This window comes from Microtus pennsylvanicus, chromosome 5 (genome assembly GCF_037038515.1).
Source record: "Microtus pennsylvanicus isolate mMicPen1 chromosome 5, mMicPen1.hap1, whole genome shotgun sequence".
NCBI classification, from domain to species: domain Eukaryota; kingdom Metazoa; phylum Chordata; class Mammalia; order Rodentia; family Cricetidae; genus Microtus; species Microtus pennsylvanicus.
In genome coordinates, this window is record NC_134583.1 from 68,642,540 (window position 1) to 68,666,203 (window position 23,664).

General features: G+C 43.2%; 1 protein-coding gene and 1 non-coding gene across 7 annotated transcripts in view; both read left to right on the forward strand.

Moving 5' to 3' along the window:
• The first annotated feature begins 5,036 nt into the window (after positions 1-5,036).
• The window catches only part of Srcap (Snf2 related CREBBP activator protein), a 51,097-nt gene continuing 32,469 nt past the window's right edge, over positions 5,037-23,664 (forward strand). For 4 of the 6 annotated variants that reach the window (XM_075972355.1, XM_075972359.1, XM_075972358.1 and 1 more), the window contains exons 1-11: positions 5,037-5,174; positions 6,808-6,883; positions 8,692-8,954; positions 11,566-11,817; positions 15,626-15,811; positions 16,254-16,394; positions 18,736-18,958; positions 19,073-19,347; positions 21,816-21,909; positions 22,243-22,332; positions 23,439-23,621. In XM_075972355.1, coding sequence (XP_075828470.1) covers positions 8,901-8,954; positions 11,566-11,817; positions 15,626-15,811; positions 16,254-16,394; positions 18,736-18,958; positions 19,073-19,347; positions 21,816-21,909; positions 22,243-22,332; positions 23,439-23,621 — 1,498 coding nt within the window. In that variant the 5' untranslated portion in view covers positions 5,037-5,174; positions 6,808-6,883; positions 8,692-8,900. Of the gene's footprint in view, positions 5,175-5,294; positions 5,463-6,807; positions 6,884-8,691; positions 8,955-11,565; positions 11,818-15,625; positions 15,812-16,253; positions 16,395-18,735; positions 18,959-19,072; positions 19,348-21,815; positions 21,910-22,242; positions 22,333-23,438; positions 23,622-23,664 lie in introns of those variants that run through there. The other 2 variants (XM_075972357.1, XM_075972356.1) reach the window with 2 other exon arrangements.
• LOC142851465 (small nucleolar RNA SNORA30/SNORA37 family) lies at positions 21,306-21,433 on the forward strand. The gene has a single exon (XR_012910783.1). It is a non-coding gene; the product is annotated as a small nucleolar RNA SNORA30/SNORA37 family (small nucleolar RNA).

Genomic DNA, 23,664 nt, shown 5'->3' on the forward strand with positions numbered 1-23,664 from the left:
TGTTTTAACCTATGAGGGCCAAGGAGTTTCTTTATTATAATTAACCAATGACCTTCCTCCATCATTTCCCCTTTTTCTGTTTAAACAAAAAAAAAAAAAGGAAGGCTTTAACTTAACATAGCAAAATTACATATAACAAAACAGTTATCAAGTAAAAATTACAATAATCTTTATCATAACTAAGGAAAACTATAACTATAACTAACTATTCTTCAACTCCATCAAAGACTCCAGAAAGATACAATATTACCTAAGCGAACAAGAAATAAGCAACTTTCAAACTCTAGAAATGACAGAGACATCTCGCTGCCTTTACAGTCACCCAAAGTTTCTCTGTACCGTTGGGGCATCCATCTTCGTCCTTCAGGCCCATAGTATCCAGAGACATTTCCATGAAGCAGGAAATTTCAAAGTCAATTCAGTCACTATCTGTTGTGTCCTGCAGAATGTCTTGCAGACTCCTTCATGAATCAGGAACCCTGAAAGATCATCTCACCTTTAGGCAAGTTCAGCAGTCCTCTCTCTGCGGGTTCTCTGTGTCCAGTTTATGCAATAGTCCAGGCAAGAGCAGTTTCTTGCCCAAATGGCTATCAAACTCCATAAGGATCCTCTTCGATGCCCATCTTCCTCTTGAAGTAGATTGGTGCTGCCAGGAGCAGAGTGTCTCATTGTCATGAAAAGCCCTAAGTTATTAAAACATTTAAAATGCCATATTCTATAATCTTTGAAAAATATGAAGAATGCCTATGTAAAATATATCTATGTACATCTAGAAAATCTTAACTAACATGACTACAAGCTTGACTATTATTGATTATCCATTAACAACCTATATACATTACATTTTTAAGTGAACTACACAATCACAATACCTTAATAAAGATCAGAAATACATATACATGTAACAAAATTGACCTTAAATCTCTATCAATAAAGCAAAATCTATACTAATGCAAATTATTCAAATCTATATCATATCCCCCTTTAAATGTAAAAGAACGTTTATAAACCATATTTGGGAACATGGGTGCAGCTTTTTCTCTCCAAACTGCTTCCTGCTGAATGGGGGCGTCGTTAATTAGGTCTTTCATGGTATAATCTGTGTGCTAGTTTCATCTCAGTTGGCAGTTGAGCGAAGCAATTTTCTGAAGGTGTTCACAGCAACCCTTCAGGAGGGCGTGGTCCATCATACCATATTGGGATAGAAGCAATCCACAGACTCTCACCCTCTGTGAAAACAAAATAAGAAACTCCTTTCCAAAGCATCATGTCCTTAGATCCAAATTTCAAAGTCAAGGTATTTTCAAAATATCTATGTTGGATTAGTTAAGCAGCATTTATAAACAAATATCTTTTAGCAGCTGTTGCTCTATTCTCAGCATTCAAACAATTCAAAGAGAGCATAATAGCATATAGTATCAAGATTCTCTGTGTATTTTCCATCTTTGTGTGGCTTTATTTTAACCTCTATTTCGTTTATTTTTACTTTTATTTTATATTCTCTGTATATCTTTGTCCTGGAATAACTCTGTAGACCAGACTGTACTTGAACTCTCAGAAATCTGCCTGTCTCTGCCTCCCAGGCATTGGGATTAAAGGTGTATGCTACTACACCTTGAACTCACAAAGATGTGTTTGTCTCTGCCTTCTAGGCACTGGGATTAAAGGCGTGTGCTACCACACCTTGAAGTCACAGAGGTCAATCTCCCTCTGCCTCCCAAGTGTTGGGATTAAAGGTGTGTACTAACCATACCCAACTACTCTTTCTTCCATTTTTTACTTTTAAGAACTTTAACTTTTAGCTTGCATATATATATATTTTTTTTTTTTTGATTTTTCGAGACAGGGTTTCTCTGTAGCTTTTGGTTCCTGTCCTGGAACTAGCTCTTGTAGTCCAGGCTGGCCTGGAACTCCCAGAGATCCGCCTGCCTCTACCTCCCGAGTGCTGGGATTAAAGGCGTGCGCCACCACCGCCCGGCTCCTAGCTTGCATATATTTTTAACACACTGTAAATCATTTAGAAATTTTCTTTGTCTTTGAATCTCTTTTTACTATATCTCTCTCTTTTTTCTGACCACATGAGCCTTTGAATTACTGAGCAATATTGGTAGGATTAAAGCCGTGGCTTTGCCCGCTGGATCCAGCCCAGCCCATTCCTTAGCTTTCTGCCATACCAACCTTGTGGCTGAGGTACCGGCCAGAGCAGCGTTAAGTGCCACAAGTCTACAGTGTTTCAAGGTCCTTCCCAGCAAGTAAGCTGCAGCATTATGTCCACAGACAACACTCAAGTCCTCTCTCTGTAGTTGGCCCTCCAGCCTCAAACAGTCAGAGTTTGCCCTGGCAGGATGGCCCAGAAAGCCAGCATTTTAAAACAGCACAACATTTTCCTGCTACTGCTGAAAACAAACAAGCATGCAGTCAGCTTTTCAATACCATTTAAGTGTTTCGTGGCAGGACCTCTTAATGAGCTGCAGGGATTTGCAGCTAAAGCTGAGTCAGGAGGCCTCTCTTAGATGAGAGGGCTTGCTTGCCTCTAACAAGCAGAGTAGACCCGAGAAATTGTTGCTACCAAGAAAACATGCTTCATTCTTTCCCAAGCTTTCTTAGGCTTTCAGTGGATTCAGTTGTCCACACGTCTGGGCGCCATTTTGTTGTGGGAGCTGCGGGCCTGCTTTTTGGCCCACCCGGCTCCTGCACGGCTAGCTTTACACCAGAAATATCAATACACAAACTGTATTCTTTTAAACACTGCTTGGCCCATTAACTCTAGCCCTTACAGGCTAATTCTCTTATCCCGATCAACACATCTCTAATAATCTGTATAGCATCAGTTTTACAGGAAAAGATTCAGCATGTCTGACCTGGCAGCTTGCTTCATTGCATCTGGCCCAGAGAGGGGAAGCATAGTGTCTCTATTTTTGAGTGTTTGTCTGAATGTATGGCTCTGATTCAGAAGAGGGTGTTAAGATCTCTAAGAGAACACTTAGAGACTATTAGGCGTTTCCATGAGGGTTCTGGGACTCAAATCCTGGTTTTCTGGAAGAGCAGCCAGTCTTAACCACTGAACCATCTCTCCAGCTCTGCCTTTATAATTATTTTAAAAAAAAGCCAGGCGGTGGTGGCGCACACCTTTAATCCCAGCACTCGGGAGGCAGAGGCAGGCAGATCTCTGGGAGTTCAAGGCCAGCCTGGTCTACAAGAGCTAGTTCCAGGACCACTGGCACCAAAGCTACAGAGAAACCCTGTCTCGAAAAACAAAAACAAAACAAAAAAAACCCAACAACAAAAAAAACAACTTTCCTCCAGAGGTCCTGAGTTCAATTCCCAGCAACCACATGGTGGCTCACAACCATCTTTAATAAGATCTGGTGCCCTCTTCTGGACTGCAGGTTTACATGCAGGCAGAACATACATAATAAAGAAATCTTTAAAAAAAGTAAAAAGCAAACATACTTACTCCAAGACTCTCTCTCTCTCTCTCTCTCTCTCTCTCTCTCTCTCTCTCTCTATATATATATATATATATATATATATATATATATATATATATATATATATATACAGGATAATCTTGAAGTTTAGGGTATTTCCTACTGTATGTGTCTATGTGCACATCCTAGGCTGGCCTCTACCAGTGAGTGCTGGGATTCTAGGCATACATATACCACCACACCTAGCTGTGAAAAATCTTTCTTCCAGTCTCTATTCAATTGTCATTTCACCACTGTCCACAATGCCTTTTCCTATGTCTGTCACTGACTTATTTTATCCCACATGCTTTAATTATTAGTTATGTCTTGGGGCAGGGTCTTGCTATGTAAGCAAGGGCTCTCAAGATCTTTTTTTAAAAATATTTATTTATTATGTATACAATATTCTGTCTGTGTATATGCCTGAAGGCCAGAATAGGGCACCAGACCCCATTACAGATGATTGTGAGCCACCATGTGGTTGCTGGGAATTGAACTCAGGACCTCTGGAAGAGCAGGCAACGCTCTTAACCTCTGAGCCATCTCTCCAGCCCCTCTCAAGATCTTTCTTGCAACTCTTGCTGATTATAAACAGGTCCTTAAAATGGGGAGGGAATATCAGATTCTCAAAGGCATTTTTTAAAAGGATTTTTATTTGATATGCATGGGCGTTTTACAAGTATGTGGGTCTGTTGTACCATGTGCAGTGACCTTTGAAGCCAGAAGAGGGTGTCTGGTTCCCTGAAACTGGAGTTACGGATGTTTGAGCTACTGTGAGTGCTGGAAATAGAACCTGGGTCCTCTGGAAGAGGAACTAGCCAATATTCTTCGTCGCTGAGCTCTCTTCCCAGCCTCTCAAAAGGGTTCTTAATGCAGAAAACCTGCAAACTATGTTTGTACAAACATCTATGGCACAGATATCTGTTTGGGGGCTCATGAAAAACCAATGCTACAAAGTCAACTGCAGTTGGTAGTGATGGCTCACACCGTTGATCCTAGGCAGAGGCAGGAGCGTCTGTTGAGTTTAAGGTTAGCCGGATCTACGTAGCGAGTCCAGGTCAGCCATAGAACATTGTGAGAACTTGTCTTTAAAAAAAAAAAAAGGTACTGGTGGCTAAGGTTCCACAACTAATTTGTTTGACTTCACTGGATGATCTGAAAAAATAAAAATAAAAACTCACAAACCCAAAGGGTGTTCCCCAGAGCAGCTGCAATGTAGCTCAAGTTAAAGTGGTTTCAGATCCGCGGATGCGTGCTGGGCAAGCATGGAACCTCGGGAAGGACTACAACTCCCACCTTGCTTTGCGCTGCAGACAAGAGTCCTACGCTAGCACGCGAGTCTACCCGCCCCTCCAGCCTCCAGTTACTGTGTATCGCGAGAAGACGGGCCGCTCCGGCGGTAGGGATAACGAGCCTTGGTGGTGGTGGTGGTGGTAGTGGCGGTGGCGGCCGAGAAGGCGGCGGCCATTTTGGTGAGGCCTCGGGAGCAGCGGCGGCGGCGGCGGGGTCGCTGGGAGTAGCGTCTCCTCTTTTTCCAACTTACTGATCGCATCTCCGTGGCGCGACTAGAAGCGGCGGGAGCACGGGGGTGGCTCTAGCGGCGGCCCTTAGGGGGATTTAAAGCGGTGAAGGCGGCGACCAAGAGGGGGCCCTCCCCCCTCCTCGGCGGGAGGGGGGGTGGTGAGCACGCCCCCGAGGACGCAGGTAAGGAGAGGGAGACAAGATGGCGGAGGCTTCCCAGCTCCCCCCTCCCCTGGCGGGTGACTGCGCGCGCATCGCCTCGCGCCTCTTCCCACCTTCCCGGGGTGCTGCGCGCGCACCTTCAGCCGGGGCCCTGGGGCCGGTGAGCGAGGCTGCCGGCGCGCGCCCATACAGACCAAGGGGAGGGGGTTGTCAGGCCGGGTGGCACCTGGTCTCTGCGCGGCTTCCCTGCCCTCCTGCCCTTCTGCGCACGCGTGCGTGAGCGAGCAAACCCCGAGAGGACGGACCCAGGTGCGCTTCTGCCCGCCCACCAACCTGCCTCCCCTTAGGGGAGAGAGAGGAAGAGGAAAGGGTGCATGAGACGAATAGTCCGGGCGCGTGCCCCCCATACTCCATTTATGAGAGCCCAAGGCTTGGCGCTCGAACCCTTCCTTCCTCAGCTTTTTGCGGTCTGTTGGTGTGAGGGCGCCGACGGACGAGGACTTCGGAGTCCCGCAACCCAGTCTTTGGTTTTGGGTTCTGGCGGGAACCCCCCCAGGCCGTGCGCGCCGCCGGCACACTCCGCCTCCAGCCGCGCACGCGCGGGCCCCTCCCCCCCCCCCCGCTTGGCGCGCACGTTGGGTGGGGTGGGCGGCTGGGCGGGGGCGTGGCTACCGCCTGAGTGGCGAACGCTTGGGCAGAGGTCGGGGGTCAGGCTGGGTCACTGTCCTGAGAGGTCTTGGGAGACTGCAGGGAAGACTAAGGTCAAGAGTTCAAGCATCTAGGTTTCGGACTGCCTCCGGGCCCCGGAATGTGGAGGGTGAAGCCAGGCAGCGCTGCACCTGGACAGGAGTTAACTGGACAAATACTTCCGGGCCTTGTATAGTTTAACTGCTTGTTTCTGAAGCATGGGTCTCATTGGAGCCTGCCCTATGTCGGCTCTTTCTAAAGTTCTTTGGATGTTCCATCCCGCGCGTACAGATTTCGAAGGATCCTTTCCTTGTGACCAACTAGTTTTTTTTGGGGGAGGGGAACTCCACCCTCATTCCTATTAAGTCCTCATTGAAAAGGCAAACCGGCAGTCGGACATCCAGAAGGCTTTGTGAACTTCTGGATGTAACGTTTCTGTCTGTCGCTTCAAGTAGTTTAGCTTTTAAAACTTTGTGTTGTTTCATTTCCTCGCTGCCCTTATTCAACTAGAATGTACAACCCTGTGAAATTCTCTACACAAAGCACGATTCTTTGTTGCCACCAGGCTTTTCAAAAAAAAATATTTTGCTTTTGCATGTATTTGTGAATTCCTGCACATATGTACATATGCCACATTCATGCCAGGTGTCCATACAGGCCAGAAGAGGGGGTTGGAGCCACTGGAATTGGAGGTAAAACTGTTGTGAGCTGCCACATGAGTGCTGGGAACCAAACCCAGAATTCTGCAAGAATAATAAATACTCTGAATCGCTCATACATTTCTCCAGAAATTCCCCCAAGGCCTAGCTGAAATCAGTTATTTTTATTTTTCTGAAGCATGAACTGTTCCTACTACTGTTATGTGAGATGACTTTGTACGGTCTCGGAAAGCTGGTGTAAGTAGTCTTAGACAGGCATTGACAAATGTGGATTGCTTGCTCACTGCTGCTTTCCTCTACTGTTTTAGGTGTGATTTCCCGCTTTACAGCACGGCACCGTGGAAGTGCAGACTTTCACAGGGGGTGTGGTCTCTGCTCACACAGGTGAGCTCACTTCAGATACAATTTTGTGTGCTTATGTTAATAGAGAAACTGTTTGATAATGAGAGAGAGGTTACTTGTGGATTTTTACTCAGGTAGACTTCAAATCTTTGCATGTGTTTTCACGGGAGTGTGACGAACATGGTCCAACAGTGGAGTCTCAGCACTCCCGGGAAGAGTACTAGGAGCCCAGTGTTCTGCAGAGGTTCGGTTTTTTTTTCTTTCTGGCATAGGGTCTCTCTGCAGAGCCTTGACTATCTTGGAACTTACTGTATAGACAGAGCTGGCCTGAAAGTCACAGAGATATGCCTGCCTTAGAGTCCCAGTGCTGAGGTTAAAGGCATGGGCCAAAAACAAACAACAAAACAAAAAAAATAGTTGGCCTCTTTTCCATCTTCCTCTCAGAGAGGCAGCTTCGCTTCTGCCTCTCTCCCCACTTCTCTGCTTCCCCCTTCTCTGTCTCTTTCTCCTCTTCTCTCTCTCTCCCTCTCTCTCTGTCCCCCCTTCACCCTTCCTCCTCCATAACCCCCTGAATAAACATTCAACCTCAAAAAAAAAAATAGTTGGGTAGTGGTGGTGCACGCCTTTAATCCCAGCACTCTAGGAGGCAGAGGCAGGCGAATCTCTGAGTTAGAGGCCAGCCTGATCTACAGAGCAAGTTCCAGACAGGCTCCAAAGCTACAGAGAAACCCTGTCTTGAAAACCCAAAACAAAACAAAGGCATGTGCCACCAAACCAGCTTCTTTAGTGTTTTGGAATGAAGCTATCAGGATTTAAGTTCTCCCACTATTTTCTTCTTTTTTTCTTTATTTTTAAGACAAAAAAAAAAAAAAAACCCAAAACCCTCCCATAGTTTAAACTGGCCTGAAGCTGTATAGCTGAGAATAACTAAATAGCTCTGATCCTTTTGCCTCAGTTGTACAGTTATGGCACTCAACTTCATGTGATTCTGGGGATCAAGTCTTGGGCTTTGCTAGTATGAGTCAAGTATTCTACCAAGTAACCAAGTTCTTAGCCCTTTATCCCCCCCCCCCCGCCTCAGTTTTTTTTTTTCCTTAGGGGAAGGGATCTCAGTCTGTAACCCAAACTGACTTCAGATTCATAGCAGTCCTCCTGCGTTAGCCCCCTAAGTGCTGAGATTATAGGTATGAACCACCACACCTGATATATATCATCATCCTCCATGCACGCTCAGTTTTTTTGAAATAGGATTTCCCTGTGTAGCACTGGCTGTATTGGAACTCACTCTGTAGACCTGGCTGGCCTTAAACTCACAGAAATCCAAACCTCTACCTCTGGAGTTCTGGATTCAAACAATCTTCTTCACCCTATGTCGCAAATATGTTCTTCCTCTTCTAGTTAAGCAAGTACTTCCAAGTATTTGACACATAGTAAATGCTCAAGGAACATGGGGATAAGTAGCATATTGAGACAGGGTCTCCTACTCACTACTGTGTAACCAGGGATGACCTTGAACTCCTGATCTTTCTGCCCCTACTTCCCAAGCTTGAGATTTAAGGTATGTGCCACTGTGTTAGTTTTATGCTTTGTTGGGGGATTGAACCCATGTTTTACTTGTGCTGGGTAACCAACTGAGCTACCTCACGGTCCCAGGAAACAGTTCAGCTTTTTGGAGTCTGAGCCAGGAGGATAGTAAGTCCCAAACTAGCCTGTATGGTGTACTAAGACCCTATTTGTCTAAAAAAAAAAAAAACAAAGAAAAAAAAACGAACAACAACAAACAAAACAAACAACTTTTAATAGCCTTTAATTTTATCTTTACTTTATTTTTCTTTTTAATCCAACTGTAGGTGCTCCAGAGGTTGGTGGACCTGAGCGGAGGCTGGGACGCCCTGGTGGGCCCCGGGCCCTGGAAGGCAGGTCCCGGTGGCTGGTGGCCCAGAATGAGGCCAGCTCCCAGCATGCCCTGCAGCCGGACACCAGCCCCTCGGCCTGCAGCAGTGGTGATAATAACCCAGTCATTCTTCAGGCATCCAGCAAGGAGCCTGGGAGTGGGACCATGCAGAGCAGTCCCTCCCCTGCTCATCCTCAGCTCCCAGTCCTACAGACACAGGTTTGAAAGTGGGGAGGGTTCTTGTGCTTATTCTCTGTGGACTAATGGACTAATGATTTTGAGACAGAAATGGTTTTACAGGTCTTATTACCTGCCTGAGGAGTTGAGTTTGGATTTTCAGATAGATTGGACTGTAACATGTCAAGCCTGTTAGATACTTTGTTTTTTTTCAAGACAGGGTTTCTCTATGTAACAGTCCTGGCTCTCCTGGAACTCACTCTGTACCAGGTTGGCCTCAAACTCAGAGATCCTCCTGCCTCTGCCTCCCAAGTGCTGGGGTTAAAGGCATGCTCCACCACTGCCTGGCTTAATTTGTTTTTTTTTAAGACAGAGTTTATCTGTGTACTGTCCTGAAACTCTGTAGACCACGCTAGCCCTGAACTTGGATCCATTTGTCTCTGCCTCCTAAGGGTTGAAATTAAAGGCATGTGCCACCGTGCCTAGCTTTAGAGATATACTTTCTGCTTCACATAATAATAATGTAGGCTTCCAAGGGTTCAGATCTTGAGGAGTATGGTGGCACATGCCTTTAATCATAGCAATCAGAGGCAGAGACAAGCAGATTTCTATGAGATCAATGTCAATCTGGTCTACTTAGCGCATCTTAGACCAGTTAAGGAAAGAAGGAAGGAAGGAAAGGAAAGACATAGGTCTTTCTTACCTTAGAGGTCGAATTAGAACAGACTGGAAATGGAGGCAGGAAAAATGCTTCTAAGACTGTAGACTCTGAGAATAGGTTAACTTCATTTGGAACTAGAACAGAGTAAACCTTAAGTGAGGCATTATTTCTTTCCTCATACTGTGGGAGTGTGGAGTTGGGGGGTATTTTTTAAATTAATTAGCTCTACATTTGCATTTAATAGGCTTTTCCCTCTTAATAAGACAGGGCTTCTTGTGGAGCTGGGGTTTAACTTAATTGGTACAGTGCTTGTCATGCACAAGGCTCAGAGTTGGGCCCTGGGTTGGTTCTTAGTACTATATATACCATGTATGGTGGCACATACTTGTAATTCCAGCACTTTGAAAGATGGAAGCAGAATGATTCAGAAGTTTGAGGTCCTTCTCAACTACGTAGGGAGTTCTAGGTTCACCTGAAGAACATGTGACCTTATCTAAGGAAGGAGAGGGAGTTGGATGTGTCCTTATGTACCCCAGCCTTCTGAGTCCTAGGATTGTAGACCTGTACCACGAAGGTAGCTCAGTTGATAGTTTGTTCATTTACTGTACTGACCTTTGAACTTAGGGCCTTGTACACGGTAAGGCAAACTTTATAATTGAACCATATCCCTTTGGGCTTTCAAATATGTTGCTGGGAGTTCAGTGCATAGCCTTGCACAGTCCAGGTACGTAAGCATTCTGTCATTGCTCCAATGGGTTTGATACTTAGAATTTTTCTTAGCTTCTGGAAAATTTTGATACGTAGTCTTTAAGCATTTAGCTGGAGTAGGAATTTGATGCTCTCTGAGACTTTCTGTTTTGTAGTGAATTTCATGAGTGAGTTCATTTTCCCTATTGGGACTTTGTTTGTTTTTTAAGACAGGGTTTCTCTGTGTAGCCCTGGCTACTCTGGAACTCAGTCTATAGACCAGGCTGGCCTTGAACGCAGAGATCTGCCTGTCTCTGCCTCCCGAGTGCTGGGACATTGTTTTCAATTATTGCTTTTATGGTCAATACTGTGTAAAATAATGTATGGATATTTGAGAGTGGTGTTTAGTTCCATCCCCTGCATCTAGCGGGCTTTTTTTTCTATTATTTGAAGTTAATTTAAATTTATTACATAGGTGGATCCTTAGTTTATGTGAGTAAAATCAAGGTTCCCTGGGTGGTGGTTGTGCATGTCTTTAATCCCAGCACTTGAGAGGCAGCAGGCGAATCTTTGAGTTTGAAGACAACCTGGTCTACAGAGCAAGTTCCAGGACAGCCAAGGAAGGCTGCACTTCTTCTCTCAACCACCCCTCCCCCAAAAAATAAAAAAATCAAGGTTCTAAAAGAACCATTAAATTTGAAACCATAGCATTCTTTTGATCATAACACTCATGAGGTACAGACAGGCCTACCTCTGTTACTCTCTATAGTGAGACTGTCTCATGGGTTAAAGAACAAAAGAAATCATGCTTTGTAGTAGTCTTGTAAAACAAGATTTTGTGTTTGAGCTATACATCTAACTTTGTAATAGCAGTCTTGAATACAGGTAGTGTGTATCAGCATGTATTTCTTACATGTTAGATATTTACTAGAAATTGGGCTCTACCATTTTAATTACTTTGTTTTAAAAAGAAAAAACCTTCATTTCCAAGCCTGGTGTGGTGGCACTAGCTTTTTAACCCAGTGTTTGGGAGGTGGATTGTAAATTCTAGACCAGACTGGGCTACATAGTGAGACCTTATCTTCAGCTTTAACAACTTCCTCGTCGTTGTCGTTGTCCTCCTCCTCCTCCTCTTCTTCATCATCATCTCCCCCTCACAAGATACAAACCAACAAAGTGTTGGCGTTGATTAAAAAATGAGACTAATACAGTTTTTTTTGTTGTGAAGTGAAATAAAAAAATGTACTTAAAACATTTAGCACAATGCTTATCATCTTTTTTGTCCATCATTTTCCCCTTTTCTAGATGGTGTCGGACGGCATGACAGGCAGCAATCCTGTGTCCCCTGCCTCATCTAGTTCTCCAGCTTCTAGTGGGGCAGGTGGCATCTCCCCCCAACATATAGCTCAAGATTCCTCTCTGGATGGACCTCCAGGCCCTCCAGATGGTACCACAGTTCCTCTGGAGGGGTTCAGCTTATCCCAGGCTGCTGACCTAATCAACAAGGGCCCAAAGTGGGAGAAGAGCCATGCAGAAATCGCAGAGCAAGCTAAACATGTATGTATTGGGAAGGCCAATGAAGATTCATGGGAATTGTCTGACTTAATTCTATTATCCCATAGATATTTTATGTGTCTTTGTTTTTAGCTGTAAGTTCAGGGTGTGAATTCCTTCTTTATCTTGAGTATATTGCTTGAAGTAAACCAGCCCCTCTCTCCCTCCTTCCCTTTCTTTGAGGGCTGGGGAAATGGTTCTGTATTTTTGAGCACTGGTTAGTATTCCAGAGGACCTGGGTTCTATTCCCAGTACCCACATGGTAGCTTGTAACTGTTTTTAATTCCAGTTCTAGGGGATCCAGTTCTCTCTTGTGCACCAGGCAATCAAGTGGTGTTCAAACATACTTGCTGGCAAAACACTCATACAGGAAAGAAAGGGACCAACCTTCTTTCTTTCAGACTAAACTGAGGTCTCATATATGCTATACAAGTGTTCAATTTTTTTTAAAGGTTAATTAGTATAATTTTTTGTGTATATGAGTATTTTACCTACGTGTATGTATATACTACATTCATGCCTGGTCCTCCTGGTGTTCAGAGAGGACATCAGATCCTCTGGAACTGGGAGTTAGAGCCACTATGATGGTGAATATCAAACTCAGGTCTTCTGCATGAACAATTGCTCTTAACCACTGAACCATCTTTCCAGCTATAGGCAAGTGTTGTTATCACTGAGTTATACCCCAGTTTTTATTTTTCAGAATAAGAGTGTCTGTTAAGTTTACTCTCAGACTTTGTTTTCTTTTCACACTCCTGGGGACTGGGGACTGAACTCAAGTCTTTACGCATACTAGGCAAATTCTCTACCACCAAGCTGTACCCTGAGTTCTGTTACCAGACTTAAAGTAAGAATTAAGCAGGTGTGTTGGCTCTCACTTTTTTTAATATTTATTATGTATACAATATTCTGTGTGTATGCCTGAAGGCCAGAAGAGGGCGCCAGACCTCTTTACAGATGGTTGTGAGCCACCATGTGGTTGCTGGGAATTGAACTCAGTACCTTTGGAAGAGCAAGCAATGCTCTTAACCACTGAGTCATCTCTCCAACCCTGTTGGCTCTCACTTTTAATCCTTACAGTAGGAGGTGGAAAAAGGAGGGTCGTGAGTTCAAAGTCAGCCTAACTTCACGTGGGTGGTGTATTTTTTAAAAAAAAAAATAAGTAAATAATTGAAAAAATTAGGCTGGGTGTTGACGCCACATACCTTGAATTCCAGCACTCAGGAGGCAGAGGCAGGTAGATCTCTGTGAGTTCCAGTATAGCCAGGGATACACAGAGAAAGCCTGTTTCAAAATACAAAGAAAATTTAAAAATTTATTTAAGTAGATGAGGTAGCTCATACTTCTATGTCTAGAGCTCTGGGGTGATAATGCACGATTGGAAAGTTTGAACCAATCTAGAGTGAGATATTATCTCAAAGAAAGCAAAAAAAAAAAAACCCAGCCAGGCGGTGGTGGCACACGCCTTTAATCCCAGCACTTGGGAGGCAGAGGCAGGCGGATCTCTGTGAATTTGAGACCAGCCTGGTCTACAAGAGCTAGTTCCAGGACAGGCTCCAAAACCACAGAGAAACTCTGTCTCAAAAAAACCAAAAAAAAAAAAAAAAAAACCCAACAAAAAGCCTGAAGTACTGAAGTACTTTGTAAGTTGTGATGGTATTAAAATTGATTGTTTCCTATTTATAGTCAGTCTGTAGCCTGTTAAATTTCTGTAAATGCATGTAGTTACATCTGGGAGCTTAGTAAAAATATATATCCCCCAGATTCCCTTCCGGCCTACCTATTTAAACTTTGGTTTGGTGTCCATTAACCTTTTTATTTCCTTTTTTTGTGTGTGTGTGTCAGGGTTCTCTTTGTATCTCTAGCTGTCCTGGAACTCGCTCTGTAGACCAGGCTGGCCTTGAATTCACAAGAATCCTCCTGCCTCTGCCTCCCGAGTGCTGGGATTAAAGCATGAGCCATTATGACCTGGCTCTGCCTCTGTTTCTTGAGTGCTGAGAGTAAAGGCATACACCACATTGCCCAGCCTTATTCTTTCAGTTATTATTTACTTTGTTCACTCACGTACATGATGTGGAAAGCGGGGGGGGGGGGGGGAGCTTGCATGCTGTGTCACACATGTGTTGGTGAAGAGGACAATTTTGAATATTTATTTATTTATTATGTATACAATATTCTGTCTGTATATATGACTGCAGGCCAGAAGAGGGCACCAGATCTCATTACAGATGGTTGTGAGCGACCATGTGGTTGCTGGGAATTGAACTCAGGACCTTTGGAAGAGCAGGCAATGCTCTTAACCTCTGAGCCATCTCTCCAGCCCCAAGAGGACAATTTTGTAGAGTTAATTTTCTACCTATACTTGGGCTCTGGTGATAAAACTAAGGCCATCAGATTTGGGTAGCCATGCTGTAGTGATTCCAGTGTATCATGGTCCTGTACATACACACACATACACAAACTTGTTATTTTCCTAGTCTGACTTCCCTTTGTGACTGAGGATGACCTTGAACTCCTGATCCTCTTTTCTGTCTGCCTCTTTCCTGCCTTCCTTTTCTTTCTTTCTTTTTTTAATATTTATTTACTTGTTACGTATACAGTGTTAACTGCATGTATGTCTGCCGTACAGAAGTGGACACCAGTTCTCATAGGTAGTGGTGAGCCACCATGCGGTTGTTGGGAATCAAATTCAGGACCTCTGGAAAAAACAGACAGTGCTCTTAACCTCTGAGTCAACTCTCCAACCCTCTTTGGTCCTTTTCTGTTTGATTTTGATACAGGATCTTAATTCTAGTTCAGGCTGCCATAAATCTAGAACTAAGTATATAACTCCCTGTGGCCCACCCATCTCAGCACTCAAAGTGGTGGGATTACAGTTGTTAACACACCTGATTTAGTCTAAATTTTTTTAAAACTACTTGTTAAACAGTTTTTTTTCAAATAATTTAATGTTCTTAATAAGAAATTTAATGAATTGCAAAAGCTTTTAGTAAAAATAAGAGCTTTTTGTTATTGGTAGCCATTATTAATCTAGTTGCATGTATCTTCAGTGTTTTCCTATAAAATAAGTTTTTATAAAATTATTTTGTGTGACTTGTACTCTATCTGCTATTTTTCTGGTTATCCCTCCATGGTGGAGAGCGTTATACCTGCTAACTATAACCTGTAGCTCTGTCTCCAAAATAGTCTTTTTAAAAAAATAAATACAGCTGGGCTGTGGTGGTGCACGCCACAGTTTTTAATCTGGAGGCAGAGGCAGGCGGATTTCTGTGGGTTTGAGGCCAGCCTGGTCTACAGAGTAAGGTCTCGGACAGCTAAGGCTACACAGAGAAATTGTGTCTCAAAACAATAGCAACAACACAATGTGTATAGGTATTTGTGCGTGTGTACACACTTGCATGTGCAAATGTCAAAATCCGATGTCAGCATTTAATTGCTTCTTGTTTTTGTTTTCTTTAAAACAGGGTCTCAGAATGTAGTCCTGGTTGGTTTGGAAGTTGCTATGCAGAGTAGGTTAGCCTGGAACTCAAATCTGCCAGATTCTGTCTCCCAAGGTCTGGGATTAAAGGCATGCCTCAACATACTAGGCTTCCTAGACCTGTTTTTGATTGCCAGTTCTTTCTCAGCTGTACGATCTCAGAAACACATTTGATTTCCCAGCTATTCCCCACACCATCTGCCAAAAGAATCTATTACCTTGTAGAATTTGTAGGAGCATAAAACAGTCCATTCGGGGTCAGGAATTCAACCATGGCAGTGAGTTGGCTTGTATGTCCAGGAAGTCTTGATCAATGTCGTTACCCCTCATTAGGAAGCTGAAATTGAAACTCGGATTGCTGAACTTCGAAAGGAGGGATTTTGGTCGTTGAAAAGACTACCTAAAGTACCAGAGCCTCCCCGCCCTAAAGGCCATTGGGACTATCTCTGTGAAGAAATGCAGTGGCTTTCTGCTGACTTTGCTCAGGAGCGCCGATGGAAACGAGGTGTGGCCCGGAAGGTATGTCCTGTTTGCTCTACTGTCCATATATTTTTCAGGTGTGCCTCTGAAACCTTAATGGTTATCCAGGTGGTGGTGGCTGCACACACTTTTAATCTTAGCACTAGGGACATAGAGGCAGGCAAATCTGTAAATTTGAGACCAGTTTGGTATACAGAACAAGTTTCAGGACAGGAAGGGCTACACCAAGAAACCGTGTCTTGACCCCCTACCCCTCACATCCCCCATACTCCCTAGCGAAAAAAAAAAGTAAGAAAAAAGAAATTTTAATGGGTGAATTATTTAGAAGGTGAAAGAGATGAAATTATAAATCCCTTCTTGGTGTTTTCTGCATTTAGAGGCAGTTTTTAACATCTGTGTTTTCTTACCCATGATTGTCTTTGATTGGGTGGATAAGTAGATTTAGCTTGAGTGATTTTATCCTGGGTATTTATTTCTATAGGTGGTACGTATGGTAATCCGGCATCATGAAGAGCAGCGACAAAAAGAAGAACGAGCTCGGAGAGAAGAACAGGCCAAGCTGCGCCGAATTGCTTCTACCATGGCCAAGGATGTTAGGCAGTTCTGGAGCAATGTGGAGAAGGTGAGGAGTGAGGTTGGCCAAAAGGAGATGGCCTTGCCTAGGTTAGAGGGAGGCATGTTGATAGGACTGACCAGAGTTTACCAAGGAACTCAACACTGCAATTCCAGTTCTTTATGATATTTCCTTATATATTGGACCTTTCCACCACTGAATGTCCCAAGGAAGAAGAAATTCTTGGCTTCCTTTTCCTCAGTTAAAACTTTGAGTAGCATCCAGCGATCTGTTTTATAGTGTCAAAATATATGTTATGCCTTTGGGGATGAGTAGGACTTCTTGACTCCTAGACCATTTACTCTTTGTAGGGTGTGTAGTATGTTTTTTCTAAGATATGTTTTTGTTTACCTGCCTATGCCACCAAAGTTCCTTCTGCTTACATGTTAAGTTGTAATTATCTCTGAAGCCCTTCTCTCCCTTTTTGTGTTTGTGATTGGTTCTAGGACTCCCCGTGGGTATCTGATCTGGAGATGCTCAAGTCCAGTATATAAAATGCATATAACATATGAACAGATAATTGTGGAATTTTAAATATTTCTAGATCATTTGTGATGCATATTTTGGTATAAAAGTACTACATAAATAGTTGTCATGCTGTATTATTTGAGATAGGTATATATCTGCATTTCACAGGTTGGCTTTTTTTCTTCCAGTTCTGAGACAGGGTGTCATGTAACTCACATTGGCCTCAAATTTGATGTGAACGCAATGATAACCTTGAACTCCTGATCCTCCCATCTTCTAAGTACCCTTTATTGTTGTTTATTTTTGAAACAAGACTTTCATGTAGACCAGGTTTGCTTCAGATTCACTATAGCAGAGGCTGATTCTTTTGTCTGTTTCCTCTCAGGTGCTGAGTTATAAGAGTATAGTATCTTGGTGGTTAGTCTAGAACTCATCTTTTTGTCAGTTTCCATTCCTGGCTACCATGTTTGCTTTGTAGTTTTTTTTTTTTTTTTTTTTTTTTTGGTTTTTCGAGACAGGGTTTCTCTGCGGCTTTGGAGCCTGTCCAGGAACTTGCTCTATAGACCAGGCTGGTCTCGAACTCACAGAGATCCACCTGCCTCTGCCTCCCTAGTGCTGGGATTAAAGGTGTGCGCCACCATCGCCCGGCTGCTTTGTAGTTTTTGTGACAGGGTCTCCCTATATAACGTCCCCTGGCACGGAGCCATCTTCAGTCTCCTGAGTTCTGAGAATGTGCTATCTAACAACACCCAGGCTTGAAATTATTTGAGGCAAAGCAGTTCTTTTATTAGCATTTACTTATTGTATGTGTATGTAGACTTGGGGAGATACACCATGTTACACATGGTGAACGTTAAAGAACAATTTGTGGGAGTCTGTTTTCTGTTTCTACCATGTGAGTTCTAAGGATTGAACTCAGGCCATCAGGCCTCCAACTCATAGAGATCTGTCTCCCTATGCCTCCTGAGTGCTGGGATTAAAATATGTGTCACCAAGTCCATCTATAGCTTTAATTTTATTAACCTAGGACCTTGTGCTGCTAAGTTGGTGCATTGATCACTCTGTTTTGACTCCAAGCTTTATTTTTTTAAATGGTTTTTAAGACGAGGTTTCTCTGTGTATGCCTGGCTATCCTGGAACTCACTCTGTAGATTAGTCTGGTCTCAAACACACAGAGATCTGTCTGCTTCTGCCTCCTGAGTGCTAGGACCAAAGGCATGTGCCACTACTGCCTCACTTGAGGTCTGTTTTTTTGTTTTGTTTTTTTTTTTTTTTTTGAGGTTGGTTGATAGGCTTGGCTATTCACACATGGTCTTTCTACTGCTGTTGCTTGCCTTGTTGTTAAAGAATACACACATACACTTCCCCCCAACTAGGGCTTTGTTTATGCTGGGCATGTGTCTTCCCACTGCTCTCCACTGGTAGCCCCCTATACTCTATTATTTATTTATTGGTTTGTTTATATTTGGTTTTTCAAGACATGATTTCCTCTATATAACCCTGGCTGTTCTGGAACTCACTGGAGTAGACCAGACTGGGCTTGAATTCAGAAATCTGTCTGCCTCTGCTGACACTATAAATGTGTGCTATCACTGCCCAACCACTTTTTTTTTTTTAAAGGTCTAACTTCAGATAGATTTGCTAATCTTCTCCAGGTCCTTGATACTAAGTTGACCTTGTATTTATTCAGTTTCTGGGTTTTTTTTCTTTTTCCAGAAGTACTATTTAAATCATAAGCCTCTTAAGAATTTTTAGCTTTAATTTCTAAATGACTAGGCCAAAGCCTTTCATAAAGGTAGTATCCCTAAATATTTGGCTAAAAGAGTATGTAAATTTAAAAAGTGAATATATGGATGACTGATGCCTTTTGTGTTTATGGTAGGTGGTACAATTCAAACAACAGTCCCGGCTTGAAGAAAAACGTAAGAAAGCCTTGGATCTGCACCTGGACTTCATTGTGGGACAAACTGAGAAGTACTCGGACCTTCTGTCTCAGAGCCTTAACCAGCCACTAGCCTGCAGCAAAGCTGGCTCCTCCCCTTGTCTTGGTTCTTCCTCAGCAGCATCCAGTCCTCCACCCCCTGTTTCTCGGCTGGATGATGAAGGTGTGTGTGCTCTTTGGTCCTGTTACTTTTCCCAAATGCCCTTTCCAGAGCTGAAAAACCCACCCTGTGGCTTGCAGGGCCCGTGGATTTTGTGACCTTGTTCTCCTGCTATAGATGGGGACTTCCAACCCCAAGAGGAAGAAGAGGATGATGAGGAGACCATTGAGGTTGAAGAACAGCAGGAAGGCAATGATGCAGAGACCCAGAGGCGTGAGATTGAACTGCTTCGACATGAGGGAGAACTGCCACTGGAAGAACTGCTGCGTTCCCTCCCCCCTCAGCTATTGGGTGTACCTTCCAGCCCCTCTCAAACACCCTCATCTCATGACAGTGATACCCACGATGGGCCTGAAGAAAATGTTGAAGAAGAACCGTCTCAGGATTTGGAGGTACATATAGAAGAGGTACAGAAAGGAAGATTCAGAGAGGAAGTAGATGGAGTTTCAGCTCTCAAATCGTGGTTGTGTTCTTAGGTTGATCCCTGATTTTGAGAATCTGAATTAAAGACAGTTGGTTTCATTGCTAGGGAAGATGATGATTTGGGTCAAGTTGCAGGTTTCTAATAATAAGCACATTTATTGTACTTTTAATTTGCAAGGGAAGGGCTAGGGAGATAGCATAGTTGGTAACGTACTTGAGTTCATTTCCCAGTTTCCCACACAAAAAAGGTTTGTGCAGTGGTATGTTTCAGGAGTTTTGGCTTTAAGAGGCAGAGACAGGAGCATCCTTGGGGCTTGCTGGCTAGCTAGTCTAACCAAATCAGCTCCAAGTTCAGCCAAGATTGATTGAGGAAGACAACAGATAATGAACTCCGGTTTCCACAAGCATGCACAAATGTGCAAACAAACACGTATACATACATATATAAATTGTTTGGTCATATGAATTTGGGAATTGTGATGTTCATCCTAAAAATCTCTTCGAACTAGATGTAGTGTCATATACCTTTATCCCAGCACTCAAGAGGCAGTCAGGTAGATCCTGGAGGCCAGTTTAATCTTCATAATGAATTCCAAGATAGCAAGAGGTACATAGTAAGATGCTGTCTCCAAAAAAATAAAATCTCTGGCTGGAGAGATGGCTCAGTGGTTAAGAGCATTGCCTGCTCTTCCAAAGGTCCTGAGTTCAATTCCCGGCAACCATATGGTGGCTCACAACCATCTGTAAAGAGGTCTGGTGCCCTCTTCTGGCCTGCAGACATGCACACAGACAGAATATTGTATACATAATAAATAAATAAATATTAAAAAAAATAAAATCTTTTAGACCTTTGTACCATGGGGTTTTAATGCATATTAAGGGTCTTTTAAAAATTACTATTATTATTTTTTTTGAGCTTTTTTTTTTTTTAAATTTATATGATGCTGGAGAGATGGCTCAGTGGTTAAGAGCACTGGCTGCTCTTCTAGAGGTCCTGAGTTCAATTCCCAGCAACCACATGGTGGCTCACAACTATCGGTAATGAGATCTGGTGCCCTCTTCTGGCCTGCAGGCATATGTGCAGACAACATCTTATGCATAATAAATAAATCTTTTTAAAAAATTTTATGTGCTCTTTTATTTGTAATTATGTGCAGATTTGTCTTTCTCTGTGGATATGTATAATTGAGTGTGGTTGCCAACAGAGGCTAGTCTTCGAATCCCTTGAACCTGGAGTTACAGATTGTTGTGAGCCGGTTCCTTTGGAAGAGCAGCAAATATTCTTACTGATAAGCCACCACCCTTCATTTATTTACTTTTAAAGTTCATTTTATTTATTTATTTTTGAGACAGGATTTTGCTACGTGGTTCTGGCTGGCCTAGCATTTATTTAGACTAGATGGACCTAAAAAAACTTAACTAGAGCCGGGCGGTGGTGGCGCACGCCCTTAACCCCAGCACTTGGGAGGCAGAGGCAGGCGGATCTCTGTGAGTTCGAGACCAGCCTGGTCTACAAGAGCTAGTTCCAGGACAGGCTCCAAAACCACAGAGAAACCCTGTCTCGGAAAAAAAAAAAAAAAAACTTAACTAGAATTTTGTCTTTGTGGGTATACATGTGGAAATCAGAGGACAATTTTGTAGTGTTGGTTCTAGCCTTTGTTTACATGAGTTCCAGGAATTGAGCTTTGGTTGTCGGGCCAGCTAATGACCATTTAGCCATTTTGATGGTTCCCCTCACTCCTTTTCTTCCTTTTTTCTCTTCTTTTTTCTGTTTTGTTTTGTTTTCGAGACATATTTACTATGTATCCCTGGCTGGCTTGGAACTCATTGTGTGGACCAGGCTGGCTTCAAATTAAAAAAGCTCTGCCTCTAGAATGCTTGGATTCAGGGCATGAGCGCGCATACTTGGTTCCACTTTATTAATTTCCTAGCACTTTCACAGGTCCTCCCTCAGTCAGTAGGGTCAGGATTTGGTAGCTGGTGCTGAGATAAAATCCTTGATTACATCCTTGCCCTGATACGTATCAGTGCAGCTGTTAACTCAAGGGAACAGTAATGCTTTTCTGATCTTCAACTCTGTGTCTTTCAGGGTTTTATTTATTTTGTTTGTTTTTGCTTGTTTTTGGATTTTTGAGAGAGGATTTCTCTGTGTAATAGCCCTGGCTGTCCTGAAACTTGCTTGTTGACCAGTCTGGCCTCAAACTCAGTGATCCCCCCTCCGTGTACTGGGATTTAAGGTGTGTGCACCATAACTGACTTTTTGTTGTTACTGGTTTTTGACTCTGGCTGTCCAGGAATTCACTATGTAGACCAGGCTGGTCTTGAATTTACAGACTTGCCTCTGCCTCCCAATGCTAGGGTTAAAGGCTTTTGCCACAACACCCCAACTTTGTGCTCAAATGTTGAGTCCTCCCACTCTTTATCCTTTTCCATACAGGTAAACCCTGCACCTTCCTCTGTCACACAGCACAACCAACAGCGTTGGCATCCAGATGAAGATGATGAAGAGTTTACTGCTAATGAAGATGAAGGTCAGACCGGTTTTGTCTTTTTTGTTGTTGTTTGTTTTCTTGGAACAGGGTCTATTGTGTATCCATGATTATAGACCAAGCTGGCCTTGAACTAAGATCCACTTGTGTCTCCTTCCAAGTGCTGGGATTAAAGGCCTGTGTCAACATGCTCTGCTCTCTTGTAGTTAATTAGGCTTATTCTCTCACCTTCCCCCTTCCCTACAAATCCCTTTCCTACATTTTATGTCTTTGTTTTGTTTTCCACTGAGTTTTTAACCACAACTATGTGTGTGACTGTGGTTTTGGAACTATCCTTTTGGCCTCACCAATGGAAACTTCATTCTCTTTTTGTAGCAGAGGATGAAGAAGACACCATAGCGGCTGAAGAGCAGTTAGAAGGAGAAGTGGATCATGCCATGGAATTGAGCGAGTTGGCTCGAGAAGGTGACATTTACTGGATATTTTACTGAAAATCTACTTTCTGTCACTACTCTGCGGAAAATTGGTGGATGAAAAGACAGTAAATCAACTGGGCAGTGGTGGTGTACACATTTAATCCCAGCACTTGGGAGGCAGAGGCAGGTAGATCTCTGAGAGTTCAAGGCCAGCCTGGTCTATGTGAACTATTTCCAGGACAGGCTCCAAAGCTACTGAGAAATCCTGTCTCGGAAATTAAAAAAAAAAAAAGACAGTTGATTAGATAGTTTTCTCTTTGTAGTTCCAATTACTGGTTATTACATATGTTTCTTATGTATGCAGGTGTAATGACCAAGAAGATTTGTAAATGAAAGGCACTAAGTAGGGAGTGTGTATTCATGATAGGAGTTTGAACTAATTGGTCTGAGAGCTCAGTTGAAGGGTTACTGTAGCAAGATACGATTTATTTGACCAGAATTTTAAAAGGGTAGTTCAGTGGCTCAGGTGACAACGGTAGGTTCAGCATTGGTGGCTTGGTGTCTGAGAAGTGAAGATCCTGCCAGCTGAGGCTTGAGCTCAGACTGGTAGGAGAGTTTAGACATGGCACCCTTTCTGAGAAAGCAGTGGGGCCTTTGGAAGAGAGAGAAGCCTAAAGAGGATCCAAACGTCTGGGAGAAGACTAAAGAGCACCTGGCTGCCTTAAAGCAGAAACAAATTAAGCAGAGTCACCTGAATATTAAAAACACACAGTCATCTACTGAATAGCCTGTATCATTGCCCATTTCTATAGAAACACAGTTTCTGAATACTATTCAGTTTGTGTGCTACTAGCAGATAATAAGTTACAATCAGTGAAAAAAGGTGTTTGTGTGTGTGTGTGTGTGTGTGTGTGTAAATTTTTTTTTTTAATTTTATTTTTACATGAGTGGGTACTGTCCTTATGAGAATGCTGTACTTACTATGGTTGTTACAAGTATTGGTTTTATTATCTGGTGCTAAAGGCAAACTCTGTAGACTTCCTGTAGATATGGGCCTGGGAGTTGGAGCTTAGGTTAAATAAACAAGTACCACTCAAATAACTCTTTCCCAGTCCTAACAAAAGAACCAAATTTTACTTCTCTTCTCCCTATCAGGTGAGCTTTCTGTAGAGGAGCTACTACAGCAGTATGCAGGGGCCTATGCCTATGATGCCTCAGCTCCAGGCTCAAAGCATAGTGAAGAGGAAGATGAGGGTGAAGCCAATAGTTACGACTGTGAACTGGAGGAAACAAGAGAAGTTGAAGAGGCTGCTCAAGAAGATAGTAGCAATCAGTCTGGTAAGTATGTAGTTCAGAGGATAACTGGGGTTGGCAGCTGTTG